We start from the raw sequence: 17,008 nt of genomic DNA on the forward strand, positions 1-17,008 counted from the left end.
TTTTTTTTTAACTAGTCAGGCGTGGTGGCATGCACGTGTGATCCTTAGCTACTGGGGAGGCTCAGGTAGGAGGATCACTTGAGCCCAGAGTGTTAAGGCTGCAGTGAGCTGTGTTCATACCACTGCACTTCAGCCTGGGTGACAGAGCAAGATCCTATCTCTAAAACAACAGCAGCAACAGCAATAAGAAAAGAGATTAAAATTTAACTCACTTGTTAAGCATCCTATAAGTTACAGTATAATTTGCAACTAGTGTGTGGAAAATAGGGAGCTGGATATTGTATTAGTCCATTTTCATGCTGCTGATAAAGACATACCCAAGACTGGGTAATCTCTAAAGAAAAAGAGATTTAATGGACTCACAGTTCCACGTGGCTAGAGAGGCCTCACAATCACGTCAGAAGGCGAAAGGCATATTTTACTTACATGGCAGCAGACGAGAGAATGAGAACCAAGTGAAAGGGTTTTCCCTTTATAAAACCATGAGATCTCGTGAGACTTATTCATTACCACAAGAACAGTTTTGGGGAAACCACCCCCGTGATTCAGTTATCTCCCACTGAGTCCCTCCCACAACACATAGGAATTATGGGAACTACAGTTCAAGATGAGATTTGGGTAAGGACACAGCAAAACCATATCAGATATGTTGCTTTGCCAAAATAACTACATATGATGTTGTTGTATGTTGATTCAGACTACAGAATTAGAACAGAGAAAACATTAATCTGAAAAACTTACCTGTTGAATTTTAGATTTGTTGATATCAATCACAAAATTTACATAAGTATTAATGAACTTAAATATGCCTCAATTATTAAATACAATGAATTTTGAGTTCCTCTTCAAAGAACCAGTATGTCAGTATGTTCAGCTTCCTTATATTTTGTTCTCCATTTTTAAAGTTTAACTTCCTCGTTCTTTATGCCTCCTTGCCCCTAGTTTCAGTAAACAACCCCCTTCTAGCCTTTATACTCACATATTTAGAGTTGTTAGTCATCCTTAGTCACCTGCTCTGTCCTTAGTCATTTTAGTCACCTGCTCTGTAACCATCCTTCCCGCTGAAACTGCTCACCCTGCCACTCCAGCTCATACCCCTGCTCTCTTTAAAATAGCCTATCAGAATTAGTTTAGACTGTGTTGTCCAACCCTAGCCAATAGGGGAACAACACAGCAGTAGGGACTAGCTGCGTTAGGGATAAGTACCCCTTCCCCTCCCTTGTCCAGTGTGATTTTGCGACCACTCCAGGTGCACCCTTCTGCAGAAGTAAATTGCTTTGCTGAGAAAGCTTTTTGCCAGAGTGCTGATTCTTCTCTGCGGCATCGAACATTTGTTTCTAACAAATTTGGGGGCCTGTCCGGGATTCCCATTCTCCTCTGGGGAAGGGTCTCTGGTCCTCTCCCATGAGGAGGCATGCCGCTCGGCCTCTTGCGGTGTCCTCGGGTAAGGAATCGAGGCACACCCAGTGTGATGAATAAACCTAGACTTTCAGCAACGCAGGAAGAAGCAGACCAACAACTTGGGGGAAAAAGAAAAAACATCACATACCAGGTAACCCTGTGCATAGACCAAGGTAAGAAACATCACAAGAGCGACAAAGTATTTCCTTGGTGGTCGGGGTATCTTGGAGGTTGAAAGTGCGTGAATGAGACGCACAGTTGAGTGCAAAGCGAGTGTTGAGTCCGGATTTGTGGTTTTATAGTCACCTCATACAGCTTAGGGCAGCCCTCCTGTAAAGGAGTCTGGGTTGGGGGTTTATACCAACCCACCAATCCCAAGAGGGATCTGACGTTCCCATTAGGGAAGCAGCCAGAGAAGGACAGACCAAAAGTAGAAGAATGCGAGAAACCTCTAGCAGGGGTGTTGAACCTCTAGGAAAGGAAGGCGAGAAATCTCCAGTAGTGGGGATTGAGCCTCACACAAACCTCAAGTAGTAGGGAAGGCAAGAAATTTCCAGTAGGGGAAATTGAGCTTCACCCCAAAAGTCGAGAAATCTCCAGTAGGGGAGATTGAGCCGCACCCCAACACCATCAAGATGGGAAATACCCCAAGTAAGGTAAGGGATAAAAAGGATAAAGCTAGCAACAATAATATTCCCCCTGATAGTCCCGTAGGCCTAATGTTGAAATACTAGAAGAATAATGAAAAGACCTTAGAGAAATGATAAAAAGAATTTGAGAGTCTAAACCCCACATCCAAAACATTATAAAAGGTTTCAATAACAAGGAAAAGATGAAAGACCTCTACAATTCCTAAAAAGACTCAAAGAGCAAATGAGAAAATATGTAGGTCTAGAATTAGAAGATACCACCCACCCTGCATCCCCCCTGCCCCCGCAGATGAAGGATGTTAAAGCTTCATTTTGTAACTAATAGTTGGCCAGATATTAACAAGAAATTACAAAAGATAGAGAACTGGGAAGGTAGATCTTTAGAAGAGCTTCTAAGAGAACCCCAAAAAGTATATGTAAGAAGAGATGAAGAAAAAAGAAGGCAAAATTCTGCTGTCCACCATACAACAAAGTACCCAGGGGGCAGAACCTGTAAGGAACCTAGACCCCCAGTCTCCAGGCAATATGAAGGGTACGAAAGAGTAAAGCCAGAAGGCTCAAAGGTAGAAAAGAAAAAAGGACAGAACGAATGTTTCAAATGTGGAAAATCAGGTCACTTTAAAAGAAAATGTCCCAAATGAGAAAAGGAAGAAAAAGTCATCCACTTAGAGCTTTTGAGGAAGACTAGGGAAGTCAGGGACTGTATATTTTTTTGAGTCCTACCAAGAGCCCTTGATAAATTCAGAAGTGGGACCTAAACTTGAGTTTATTACCTTTTTAATCAACTCAGGAGCAGTTCGCTCCTCAGTTTATCTTCCATCTAGTGTAACTTGTTCACAAGAAGAACTTTTTATCTCAAGGGTAAAAGGAGAAGGGTTTAGAGAAAAACTCTTAGAGGAGACAGAAGTGAAATATAAAAACTGATCAGCTAGCATCAAATTTATTAATTTCAGATGCAGGGACAAATCTATTGAGAGATTTAATGCTAAAATTAGGCTTAGGCCTCCAAATCAATCGGAACATTCCTCCCCTTCCTAAACTTGCTCTACACCTCAGACAAAGAACACATTCATCCCAAGGTATGGTCAAAAGACAGGAATCAAGGAAGGTTACAGATTCCTCTGATTGATGTTAAATTTTAAAAACCCTAGGGTAATAGTAAAGAGAAAGCAACACCCTATTCCTTTAAAAGCCAGGGTAAATTGAAAACCTATGTTTGAAGGTCTTCTCTGTGTTGAGCTTCTTGAACCCTGTATGTCTCCCTATATAACACTCCAATACTGCCTGTAAAGAAGCCAGACAGGTCATACCAGTTAATGTAAGACCTCAGAGCTATTAATTAGATAGTCCAAACCACCCACCCTGTTGTTACTAGTAACTGTCCCCGTCCTAGCTATACCTTACCCTAGAACTGCCTTTTCATCTCTTTGTCAATGTAAACAAAAGAGTAGCCTTAGGACTTCTTACTCAAAAACATGGGGGCCACCAGCAGCCCATAGCCTTTTTGTCAAAAATTCTTGACCCTGTAATCTGAGGGTGGCCTAAATGTATTCAATCTGTAGCAGCAACAGCCCTATTAACAGAAAAAAAAAAACAGAAAAGTAACTTTTAGAAGGAACCTCATTGTCAGTACACTTCACCAAGTCAAAAATATCCTTAATCAGAAGGCAGAAAGGTGGCTTATTATAAGACTGAAGAATTTTAAAATACGAAGATATCCTGTTAGAGATAATTTAACACTAACCACTGGTAATTCACTTAACCCAGCAGGTTTCCTGACTGAGAATCCAAATTTGAAGAGACCTGAGCATGAGTGTTTAGATTTAGTTGGTTACCGTTCTACAGTCAGACACGATTTAAGAGAGACCCCTTTCAAACGGGGCGGCACTTATTTATAGACGGCTCTTCCTGGGTAATTGAAGGAAAAAGACGTAATGGGTACTCGGTAGTCGATGGGGAACTCCTTGCAGAAGTAGAGTCAGGAATACCACCCAGTAATTGGTCCGCCCAAACATGTGAATTGTTTGCATTAAATCAAGCCTTAAAGCACCTGCAGAGCTAAGAAAGGACTATTTATACTGATTCCAAACATGCCTTCTGGGTAGCTCACACCTTTGTTTTTTTGTGTGTGTGTTTTTTTTTTTTTTTGAGAGGGAGTCTGGCTCTATTGCCCAGCCTGGAGTGCAGTGGCCGGATCTCAGCTCACTGCAAGCTCCGCCTCCGGGGTTCACGCCATTCTCCTGCCTCAGCCTCCCGAGTAGCTGGGACTACAGGCACCGCCACCTCGCCCGGCTAATTTTTTGTATTTTTTTAGTAGAGACGGGGTTTCACTGGGTTAGCCAGGATGGTCTCGATCTCCTGACCTCGTGATCCACCTGTCTCGGCCTCCCAAAGTGCTGAGATTACAGGCTTGAGCCACCGCGCCCGGCCTAGCTCACACCTTTGAAACAAAAAAAATTAGACTGAACGAGGTCTTCAAAGGCCAAGACTTGGTCTACAAGGAATTAATCACTCAAATATTAGATAACCTCCAGTTGCCAGAAGAAATAGCTGTCGTCCATGTCCCAGGACATCGAAGAGATAATCTCTTTTGAAAGCCAGGGAAATAACCTTGCACATCAAATAGCCAAACAAGCTGCCGTTTCCTCTGAAATGCCTGTTGTTCACTTAACCCCTTGCCTTCTTCCCCCAACTGCAGTTCCCATCTTCTTTCCCACTGAAAAAGAGAAATTCATAAAATTAGGGGCCAAAGAAAATTCAGAAGGGAAATGGGTGTTACCAGACCAAAGAAAAATGTTATCCAATCCCCTCATGAGAGAAGACCTCTCTCATCTGCATCAAGGGACTCACTGGGGGCCTCAAGCTATGTGTGATACAGTCCTTTGGGTTTATGGATGTGTAGGAATTTACGCTTTGGCATGACAGGTTACAGATAGTTGCCTAGTATGTAGGAAGACTAATAAGCAGACCCTCAGAAAACCACCTCTTAGGGGAAGGTATCCAGAATTAAGACTGTTCCAAAGTATCCAAGCTGATTACACCAAGATGCCCCCAATTGGTTGTCTAAAGTATTTACTAGTCATAGTAGATCACCTTACTCATTGGGTAGAAGCTATTTCCTTTCAAGTGCAACTGCTAATAATGTAGTCAAAACATTAGTTGAAAATATTACACCCAGGTTTGGATTAATAGGAAACATTGATTCAGATAATGGGACTCGTTTCACTGCACATGTCATTAAGAAATTAGCCCAGGTACTGGATATAACATGGGAAATCATACTCCCTGGCACCCACCTTCATCAGGAAGAGTGGGGAAAAAAAAATGAACCAAACTCTAAGAAGCCACTTAAGCAAATTTTAGTCTTAGAGACTTGGTTGCCATGGACTAGATGCCTTCCCATTGCCCTGTTGAGAATCCGAACTACTCCTCAGAGAGATGTCGGCTTATCCCCTTATGAAATGTATAAGTTGCTCTATTCGCACTCCACTGCTGACATTCCCAAGTTCGAAACAAAAGATCAGTTTCTCAGAAATTATGTCCTTGATTTATCTTCCACTTTCTCTTGCCTCAGAACTAAAGGTCTTTTAGCACAGGCACCACCCCGAGAGTTTCCAGTACACCAACATCAGCCTAGGGACCACAACCTCGTCAAAAGTTGGAGGGAAAGAAAACTCGAACCAGCTTAGGAAGGACCCTGCCTAGTGCTTCTAACCATTGAGAACACAGTTAAAACAGCAGAAATAGGATGGACTCATCATACCCAGGTCAAAAGAGCACCACCTCCTCCAGAATCATGGACAGCTATTCTAGGGCTAACTCCAAACAAGCTAAAGCTAAAACAGGTTTGATCCTGTTATGTTGCATCTCTTTCTTTTTCTCATCTATTGCTAGTCCTCTTGTTATTAATGTAACTAGGTCGAGTTCACCCCAAACTATTACCTTTGATGCTTGCCTTGTGATGCCCTGTGGAGATGTGTCAAACCAGAGGCAACTCTCCACTTTGGAAAAGTATCTTTGTCCTTCCCAGCTCTTCTCAGACTGGAATTCTGTTAACTGGGATAAGTTAGTTTGGGAAGAGTGGACGAAGATTCCAGTATAAACTGAGAGTCATGCCGTCCCAATACAAAGCTTTTATGCTATAGTTGATCCAACATTCTGTGGACCACTAAAGAGCAAGAATAGACTGCCCCAACCAGTAGTTGTAATTTCCTAAAGCCATACATTCATTTTACTAAAGGAACAGCTTCTGCTAACTGTCAACTAAACCAATGCAATCCAGTACAGGCTATTATCTCAAACCTCTTAAGTTCTTCCCCTTCTCTAAGCCAGTTCCCTTCTTTAAGCTGGTTTTATAGTATGGAGGCTGAGGTTTCAGGAGCAGACCCAAATCCTTTGAAATACTCTTCATTGCTCCCCCACCACCTACACCTTCCCCTAAGCCTTCTTCCAGAACCTCCCACAACAAAACTATTGTTCTTCCTCCATCTAATGACAAGACCAAGGTAGCTATTGTAGAAGTCAAAGACCTAAAACAAACTTTGGCAATTGAGACAGGATATCAAAATGCAAATGCCTGGTTGGAATAGATTAAATATTTCATCCACACTTTAAACAAAAGCAATTGTTATGCTTGTGCACACAGCAGGCCAGAGGCCTAGACTGTCCCCTTTCCACTACGATGGTCCTCCAGTCAATTGGGCATGGGCTCTATGGTAGCTCTTTTCCAGGATTCCACAGCCTGGGGTAACAAGTCGTGCCAAGCTATTTCTCTGTTATATCCCGAAGTTCAACACCCTGCAGGTCAGCCAAGGGCCATCCAGCTTCCGTCTCCCAACACTGAGTTCACTTTGTGTCTCTCATGACAAAGAGGAAACTTAGCATCCCTTAGAGACCTAAAAAGATGCAGTGAGCTTCAGACTTTCCAAGAGCTCACCAACCAGTCAGCCCTTATACACCCCCGAGCAGATGTATGGTGATATTGTGGTAGACCTTTGCTGGACACTGCCAAGTAACTGTGTCACTTGCGCCCTAGTCCAATTGACTATCCCTTTCACCCTGGCATTTTATCAACCAGAGAAACTAAAAAAACACAATGTCATAAAGCAAGGGAAGCCCGTTATGGGTCTTTTAACTCCCACATTTATTTAGGTGCAATTGGAGTCCCATGAGGAGTACCAAATAAATTTAAGACCTGAGATCAAATAGCTGCTGGATTTGAGTCAATATTTTGGTAGGTGACAATTAATAAAAATGTAGATTAGATATGTTACACCTATTACAACCAACAGCAGTTTATTAACTATACTAGATATGAAGGAATAGCTGAGCAATTAGGGCCTACTAGCCAGATGGCTTGGGAAAATAGAATGACCTTAAACTTGATATTAGCAGAAAAAGGGGAAGTTTGAATCATGATTAAAACTCAATGTTGTACCTTCATCCCAAACAATACCGCCCCTGATGAAAGTGTAACAAAGGCGGCTGGGCGCGGTGGCTCAAGCCTGTAATCCCAGCACTTTGGGAGGCCGAGACGGGCGGATCACGAGGTCAGGAGATCGAGACCATCCTGGCTAACACGGTGAAACCCTGTCTCTACTAAAAATACAAGAAAATTAGCCGGGCGAGGTGGCGGGCGCCTGTAGTCCCATCTACTCGGGAGGCTGAGGCAGGAGAATGGCGTGAACCCAGGGGGGCGGAGCTTGCAGTGAGCCGAGATCGCGCCACTGCACTCCAGCCTGGGGCACAGCGCAAGACTATGTCTCAAAAAAAAAAAAAAAGTATAACAAAGGCATCGCAAGGTCTAACTGCTCTGTCCACTGAGTTAGCAAAAAACTCAGAAGTAAATGACCCCTTCACAGGGTGGCTAGAAAAATGGTTTGATAAATGGAAAGGGATCATAGCCTCCATCCTTACTTCCCTTGCGATTGTAGCAGTAGTACTTATCCTTGTTGGATGCTGCATCATACCTTGCATCCGCAGGCTAGTCCAAAGACATATAGAAACAGCCCTTACTAAAACTTTGTCAGTTCCCCTCCACCGTATTCTGATAAGCTCTTTCTTTTAGAAAACCAAGCAGAACAGCTAAGCCAAGACATGTTAAAGAAGTTTGAAGAGGAGACCTATAAAATTCAAAAGGGGGAAATTGTTAAGTACAATGAGTTCTGAGTTCCTCTGGGAACCAGTATATCAGTATGTTCAGCTTCCTTATATTTTGTTCTCCATTTTAAAGTTTAACTTCCTTGATCTTTACACCTCCTTGCCCTTAGTTTTAGTAAACAACCCCCTTCTACCCTTTATACTCACATATTTAGAGTCCTAGGTCATCCTTAGTCACCTGCTCTATCCTTAGTCATCCTTAGTCACCTGCTCTGTAACCATCCTTCCCCCCAAAACTGCTCACCCCGCCACTCCGGCTCGTACCCAAATAGCCTATCGGAATTAGCTGAGACTGTGCTGTCCAACCCTAGCCAATAGGGAAATGACACAGCAGTAGGGACTAACTGCATTAGGGATAAGAACCCCTTCTCCTCCCTTGTCCAGTGTACTCTTGTGACCACTTCAGGCGTGAGTGGCACCCTTCTGCAAAAGTAAATTGCCTTACTGAGAAAGCTTTTTGCTGGAGCGCTGATGATTCTTTGCAGCACCGAGCATTTGTTTCTAACATCAACTATCTACTTTCATTTTTCAGGTTAAGAAATCTCCAAAACAGTTGGCTGCTTATATAAATAGGTAAGAGTTTCTTTAAAGTTTGTGGTAAACAACAAATATGGAAGCTGGGTAAGGATGACATTAAGGGAAAAAATAAGCATTCTCTTTTGTCATCATAATAATTAACTTATTGTCAGACAGCTCCTTTGTGCCAGTATCTGCACTAATAAACACATCAATATTGTCTCTGCTCCTTAACAACGGTCCTACTCTATAGATAACATTACCCCTAACAGCTGATGAGAAAACTTAAGATCAGAGAAGTTAAGTGATTTGTTCAGAATCATATAGCTAGAAAAGTGGTAAGAATGACATTCATTCTCAGATCTGCCTAACTTCTAAAGGCACTTTCTACAAAACCACTGGTTTTCAAAGTGTGATTTGAGGACCAGTGGGGGTCCCTAAAGACCATTCATGGAATTTGTGAAGTCAGAATTACTTCTATAGCAATACTAAGACATTGACTGTCTTCATTTTCATTCTCTTTTTTGAGGGCACAATGTAATTTTTCAAGAAGCTATATGCCATTTGATATCACAATAGACTGAATGGAGAAGCAGAAATGAGAACCGAGCTGTCTTTTGTTAAATCAGATATTAGAGATATATAAAAATGTAAAACAGTACCATTCTTCTCATTTTTAAACAAGGTATTTTAGAAAATATGGGGTTTTGGTAAGATAGTCCGTGTTAGTATTAATATGTAATTAGTCTATTGTTTGAATGAATTAACAAATGTTTTTAAATTTTGTTTTAGTTTTTACACAGTAAATATCAACAGATATTATTCACATAAAAAATTATTTTGGCCGGGCATGGTGGCTCACGCCTGTATTTCCAGCACTTTGGGAGGTCAAGGCGGGTGGATCACAAGGTCAAGAGATTGAGATCATCCTTGCCAACGTGGTGAAACCCTGTCTGTACTAAAAATACAAAAATTAGTTGGACGTGGTGGCACGCGCCTGTAGTCCCAGCTACTCAGGAGGCTGAGGCAAGAGAATCACTTGAACCTGGGAGGCAGAGGTTGCAGTGAGCCGAGATCACGTCACTGCACACCAGCCTGGCGACAGAGCAAGACTCTGTCTCAAAAAAAAAAAAAAGATTATTTTGAGTCATTAATAATTTTTAAGGGGGCAAAGCATCCTGACACTAAAACATTTGAGAACCACTATATTAAACCATGAGGCTTGCTCTATTGTGTTCTGTCTTACTCAAATAAATTAATATACTTCAGCTTGAACTTTAAAATATACAAACTTGCAATCTTATTTGCCACTTTGTTAGGAAAAGATTAGGTTTCTAGAAAATGTTGTGATTTTCTTACTCCCAGAATGGCCTTTAATATTTCATTTTTAAAAGCATTCTAGTTATTATGTCTGTCTTCATTTTTATTTGGTATAAAATGTCATCCTTTACATTGTCTTCCAGATAATGTGTAATTTCCTTTTTACTTTCCTCTTCAACTCAGAATTAAGATTTTTTAAATTCTACTTCGAATTTTAGTGGATTACAGTCACAAAATATAGCCTATTAATTCTCTGTTTAAAACTTTTAAAGGATTTCATATTGTTCTTTTTCATTTAAGAAAATAAATTCTTTTTACAGAACAGTTGGACAAACTTTGAAAAGCCCAGATAAACTTCGTAAAGTGATCTATCGCAGAAAGAAAGTTCATCATCCCTTTCCAAATCCTTGTTACAGAAAAAAACAGTCCCCTGGAAGTGGGGGCTGTGACATGGCAAATAAAGAAAACGAACTGGCTTGTGCAAGCCACCTGCCTGAAAAATTACACCATGATAGTCGAACGTATTTGGTTAACTCCAGTGATTCTGGTTCTTCACAGACAGAAAGCCCATCATCAAAATATAGTGGGTTTTTTTCTGAGGTAAGTCTTTTCTCTAAGTCATGTCTAGTTTAACTTTGTTCCTGTTATAATCGTGATTTTTTTCTTTGCCATATTCCACTAGCAGAATAATTTGCCACCTATTGAATGTAGACTTATTTGAGTCATAGTAACTCCCTGAGACAATTTTCTAGATTAGCCAAATTTGAATTAATAATTTATTCCATTTCTCTAAGATGGGATGAAATGCTTAACAGGCTGCTAAAACTATCCAGAATGACAAGTTAGCCAGGAGATATTTAAAGGAAGGGAAAAGGAGAAATCTTGGCTAAAAAAGTGGAGCACTAGGCCAGACACAGTGGCTCACACCTGTAATCCCAGCACTTTGGGAGGCCGAGGTGGGTGGATCACGAGGTTAGGAGTTTGAGACCAGCATGGCCAACATGGTGAAACCCCATCTCTACTAAAAATACAAAAATTAGCTGGGCGTGGTGGCAGGTGCCTGTGATCCCAGCTACTCAGAAGGAGGCTGAGGCAAAAGACTCACTTCAACCTGGGAGGCAGAGGTTGCAGTGAGCCAAGGTCATGTCACTGCACTCCAGTCTGGGTTACAGAGTGAGATTCTGTCTAAAAAAAAAAAAGTGGACAAAGGACACAACAGACACTTTTCAAAGGAAGACATACATGTAGCTGACAAGCATATGAAAAAATGCTCAGCCTAAATGCTAAACCTAAAATCACTAATCATTAGAGAAATGCAAATTGAAACCACGGGATATCTCATACCAGTTAGAATGGCTATGATTAAAAAGTCAGAAAATAACAGATTCTGGCAAGGTTGTAGAAAAAAGGGAACACTTATACACTGCTGGTGACAATATAATTTAGTTTCAGCCATTGTGAAAGCAGTGTGACAATTTTTCAAAGAACTGAAAACAATCTCATTATTGGATATATACCCAAAGGAATATAAAACATTCTACCATAAAGACACATGTATGCGTATGTTCATCACAGCACTATTCACAGTAGCAAAGACATGGAATCAATGGAAATGCCCATCAGTGATAGACTGGAAAAAGAAAATGTGGTGCATATACACCATGGAATACTATGCAGCCGTAAAAAGAACGAGATCATATCATATGCAGTCACACAGGTGAACCTGGAGGCCATTATCCTAAGCGAACTAATACAGGAACGGAAAGCCAAATACTTCATGTTCTCAGTTGGAGTGGAAGCTAAACCCTGCGCTAGTGCATATGGACACAAAGATGGGAAAAACAGACATGAGGCCTACCTCAGGGTGGAGGGTGAGAAGAGAGTGAGGATCAAAAACCTACCTACCAGTTACTACACTTACTACCTGTGTGACGAAATAATCTGTACACCAAACCCCCACAACATGCAAACGACCTGTATAACCTGCACGTGTCCCTGAACATAAAAGAAGTCTGTTTTGTTTTGTGTTTTGAAACAGGGACTCCTGCTCTGTCACCCAGGCTGTGGTGCAGCGGTACAATCTTGGCTCAGTGCAACCTCCACCTCCCACGTTCAAGCAATCCTCCCACCTCACCCTCCAGAGTAACTGGGACTACAGGCATGTGCCACCACACCCAGCTAATTTTTGTATTTCCTATAGAGACAGGGTTTTGCCATGCTCCGCAGGTTGGTCTCAAACGACTGAGCTGAAGCGACCAACGTGCCTCAGCCCCATCCTAAAGTGCTGGGATTACAGGTGTGAGCCACTGTGCCTGGCCAGTATAAAAGTTTTTTTTAAAAAGTTTCAGTTGTGCATTTTAAAAACTACCACAGTGAGACATCTTTCTCAAGAACCTCCAAAACGTTACATTCTCAATTTCACTACTTTTCGCTAAACCTTACATTTAACTAATAGGTTTATTGCTTATTCTTGTTTCATACCTGTTTTCTTGATTGACCAGTACCTGCTCTAAAAACCTAAATCTGAAAGTGATACCATAGCATCTTAGCCAAGTTAAAATACATATAACCATTGACCTAACTGTTCCAATTGTAAAATTAATTTTAACAAAAGTATCTGTACAAGTGCACATATTTACATATATCAGGATATCCACTGATGCATAGTTTTGATAGGTAAAAACCAGAATCTAAATAAATTATGGTATATAAAGACTAGAGAATATGCTGCTGTTTTTTTTTGGTTGTTGTTGTTTTTAAGAGATGAGGTCTCACTGTCTCACTGTCTTTCCCAGGCTGGACTCAAACTCCTGAGCTCAAGTGGTTCTCCCACCTCAGCTTCCCGAGTAGCTAGGACTGTAGGCACACAGCACTGTGCCAGGCTATGCTGTTGTTCTTTAAAAGTGAAGTTGGGCCTGGTGGAGTGGCTCATGCCTGTAATCCCAGCACTTGGGAGGCCAAGGTGGGCGGATCATGTGAGGTCAGGAGTTCAAGACTAGCTTGGCCAACATGGCAAAACCCCATCTCTACTAAAAATAGAAAAATTAGTTGAGTGTTGTGGTGGGTGCCTATAATCCCAGCTACTCAGGGAGGCTGAAGCAGGAGAATCACTTGAGCCTGGAGGTGGAGGCTGCAGTGAGCTGAGATTACACCACTGCACTCCAGCCTGGGCAACAGAGCAAGACCCTGTCTCCAAAAACAAGCTTGATCTATGTTTTGACATTGAAAAATGTTCATATATTATAGGTAAAAAAGGTTTTGAACAATATAGATAATAACTTTTTCAGAGTGGTTATATGTGTACTTAGTTTGTCTTTGTCTAGAAAATAGTCAGGAAAGATACATATCAGTCTGTTAACTGATTATTTCTGCAGAGGGATATTGGATGTTTTTGTGGGCAGGTAGAGAGTATTTACTTTTTATCTTACATAGTTCTGTGTTAAACACATTAGAACAGGAAAATGACACTTCATTACCTAACAATAAATAGATAAATTTAAATGATACTACAACACTTGTCAAAAACTGAGTTTTTGTGATTCTCATGCCATTCATTTGGTAATGACTAGCCTATATGTTTACATTTTTCTTTTATCCATGTTATAAATTAAGTCCTAGTTTATAGGTCAGCTAAAAATAATTTTACAAATTATTGGGTTTTAAAAGAAAAACGGTAGCTAGTAAAAAGTATAAACGGGTCTTAAATTTGTTCAGATCATTTGTTTACTATGGTCAACTGCAGTATTCCCTTTAGTGGGCCAGTAAAAGGAGTTACCTTTGCATAATATTTAACTATATCTACCAGAACGATTTAATAAAACAATAGTTTCATACCCTGTTTCAGTATGCTTTTTAACAAATCAGATTATTGCCTTTCAGGTTTCTCAGGACCATGAAACAATGGCCCAAGTTTTGTTCAGCAGGAATATGAGATTGAATGTAGCTTTAACTTTCTGGAGAAAGAGAAGTATAAGTGAACTTGTAGCTTATTTGTTGAGGTAAGTGTGACGTTTTATCCTCTTTGTTCAATCACTTTTTTTCTGAGACAAGGTCTTGCTTTGTCATCCAGGTTGGAGTGCAGTAGTACAATCATGGCTCACTGCAGCCTCAACCTGCTGGGCTCAAGCAGCCCTCCCACCTCAGCTTCCCGAGTAGCTGAGTACAGGCGCACATCAGCACACCTGGCTAATTTTTTAAAAAATTTTTGGAAGACATGAGGTATCATGTTTCCCAGGCTGGTCTCAAACTCCTGAGCTCAAGTGAACCTTCTTCATTATTCTAAACTGCCTATACGTAGCTTCAGTAGAGACAGTGTGGCTTACGTTACATTCGTCACCCATCTAAGAGTAACCAAAATACAGAAAACAGTGTTTTATCAGATTGAACAAACCTGTTACCTTTTCTGACTGCCATTCTTACCTGTAAAACTAAGAGATAACAATATGGGAAAACTAACCTTCTAAAAATCCCTTTTGAGGCCAGGTGTGGCAGTTCTTGCCTATATCCCAGCATTTGGGGAGGCTGAGGTGAGAGAGTCACTTGAGCCCAGGAGTGAGAGAATGAGCAACATAGCAAGACTCCATCTCTACAAAAAATAAAAATAATTAGCCAGGCACAGTGATGCGTGCTTGTGGTCGCAGGTACTTGGGAGGATCGCTTGAACCCAGGAGTTGTAGTGAGCTGTGATTATGCAACTACATTCCAGCCTGGGCAACAGAATGAGACCCCGTTTCTTGAAAAAAATTTTTTTAATAAAAATAAAAAGTAAACATCCCTTTTGAGTGGGAATTTGAAGCATTACTTTCCTCATTGTATTCAAGTCTCTCAAATGTTACCTTAGGGAAGCCTTCTTTGACCACCTTATTTTAAAATACCTATTACTCCACTCCCTATTTCCCTTTCCTGTTTTATTTTTCTCCATAGCACTTACATCAACTTGCTCTATATGTCTTATGTCTAGTTATTTGTTTATTACCTGTCTCTGCCCCACCCCCCAACCCCCACACTTGCTCACACACTGGAATACAAGCTCTGTGTCATTTTTCATTGCTGTATCCACAGACCTGACTCATTGTAGATACTGACATTATTAAATGAATGAATTTCTCAAATGCAGTGTAAATAATCATAATATGAAAGTAAATAAGGAAATCAGCTCTCTAAGGCAATGCTATTCTTTTTATACTCTCAGGATAGAAGATCTTGGCGTTGTGGTAGATTGCCTTCCTGTGCTCACCAATTGGTAAAAACAATATTTTTCAGAAAAAAAGTAAGATTAAAGGAGGTCAAATTATGGCCCATCCATATTTTTATAACTTGGTATTTATTTTAGTTTACAGGAAGAAAAACAATATATCTCACTTGGCTGCTGTGTAGACTTGTTGCCTCTAGTAAAGTCACTACTTAAAAGCAAATTTGAAGAGTAAGTGCTAATCTGAATCTTAATTCATTTTTCTTTTTCAACATCCTTGATTTTGTGCTTTGTGAGTACGTAGTAGATTGGGCTCCATGAGACATACAAGGTTTCTGTTTTCAAGAAGCTAATAGTACAATTAGGAAAAGAGTATGAAATGACTAAAAGACAATTATAAAAGCATCTCTAAACAAATTACATGAAATATACTTTTGTGAAATAGATCATGAAGGTAACAACTTTTTAAAAGGGAAGAGACCAATGTGTGTATGTGTTTTTTGGGAAGGAAAGTATCATCTCTTATAAAAAGGATTCTTAGATGAAAACACTTGAATTTTGTAACAAAATGTCATTTCAGATATGTTATAGTTGGTTTAAACTGGCTTCAAGCAGTCATTAAAAGGTGGTGGTCAGAACTATCATCCAAAACAGAAATTATAAGTGATGGGTGAGTATACCTTTAAAGATAAACTCATGCCGAAATTTTCTTCAGGAAAGCAGCTTGATTAAACTAGGTAATAATTTTATCCCGTTTTCATCAGTGTGTGGTATTTATTCTCTTCATATTCAGAGAGATACTAACTTAAGAGACTGTTCATTTGTGAAAACCACACCTGGAAGTTGAATTCCAGAGCCTCCTAACCCCCTGTATCTCTTCTTCTGGCACAACCCTACCCTTCATTTTAGAAGAAAAACACAATAGCAGTTTAATCCTCCTCTTCGTTATATGAGTAAGGGACGGAAAAGAGATGCCCATAGTTGAATAAGGAATGGAGGCACCCTGCAGGGTCCTTTAGCCTAGACATTAACCTGAAAGTCTGGTGTCGATGTTTATAGTTCTAAAAACTATATTATTACTGCCTTGATGTGAAAATTGTGGGTATTCTACTAGAGTATAGCCAGATTATCATGAAACCACAGAAAAATATCTCCCAACAGTTTCCTTAAAGTCCATAATTTTGGGCCAGGCGCGGTGGCTGATGCCTGTCTGTAATCCCAGCACTTTGGGAGGCCAAGGCAGGCAAATCACTTGAGCTCACAAGTTTGAGACAGCCTGGGCAACATGATGAAACCCCGTCTCTACAAAAAATACAAGAATTAGCCAGGTATGGCGGTGTGCACCTGTAGTCCCAGCTACTCAGGCTGAGGCAATTGGATCGCTTGAGCCCGGGAGGTGGAGGTTGCAGTGAGCCAAGATGGCACCACTGCACTCCAGCCTGGGCGATAGAGCCAGCCCTAGTCTCAAAAAAAGAAAAAAAAAGAGTCCACAATTTCTTTTATAGGCTCTCAAAATTTTCTACTTCACACCCAAGCAATGTCCAAATGTTCCAAATGCCTGGTCATTTTCTTACCTGCTTTGACAACTAAGTATTTTCTTTCTTTTCTTAAATCAAAATCAAGTACGAAATTTTATTAATTTTGGAATTGACAAAACATCTTTTGTTTTTTCCAAGAATTAATTAAATTGGAAGTATATGGGGGTATTATGTGAATAAACCTTTAATTTTCATGACTGACGTGTATTATTCTAAAAGTTATTTGACTTTTT

General features: G+C 40.5%; 1 protein-coding gene across 1 annotated transcript in view; it reads left to right on the forward strand.

The window, feature by feature from the left end:
- The window catches only part of KATNBL1 (katanin p80 subunit B-like 1), a 54,919-nt gene that overhangs the window by 30,600 nt on the left and 7,311 nt on the right, over positions 1-17,008 (forward strand). Inside the window, exons 3-8 of the mRNA XM_011989106.1 lie at positions 8,743-8,783; positions 10,367-10,646; positions 13,926-14,044; positions 15,238-15,288; positions 15,379-15,468; positions 15,818-15,907. Of these exons, the coding sequence (XP_011844496.1) occupies positions 8,743-8,783; positions 10,367-10,646; positions 13,926-14,044; positions 15,238-15,288; positions 15,379-15,468; positions 15,818-15,907 (671 nt within the window). The remainder of the gene's footprint in view (positions 1-8,742; positions 8,784-10,366; positions 10,647-13,925; positions 14,045-15,237; positions 15,289-15,378; positions 15,469-15,817; positions 15,908-17,008) is intronic.

Source organism: Mandrillus leucophaeus, unplaced genomic scaffold (genome assembly GCF_000951045.1).
Source record: "Mandrillus leucophaeus isolate KB7577 unplaced genomic scaffold, Mleu.le_1.0 Scaffold347, whole genome shotgun sequence".
Lineage (NCBI taxonomy): Eukaryota > Metazoa > Chordata > Mammalia > Primates > Cercopithecidae > Mandrillus > Mandrillus leucophaeus.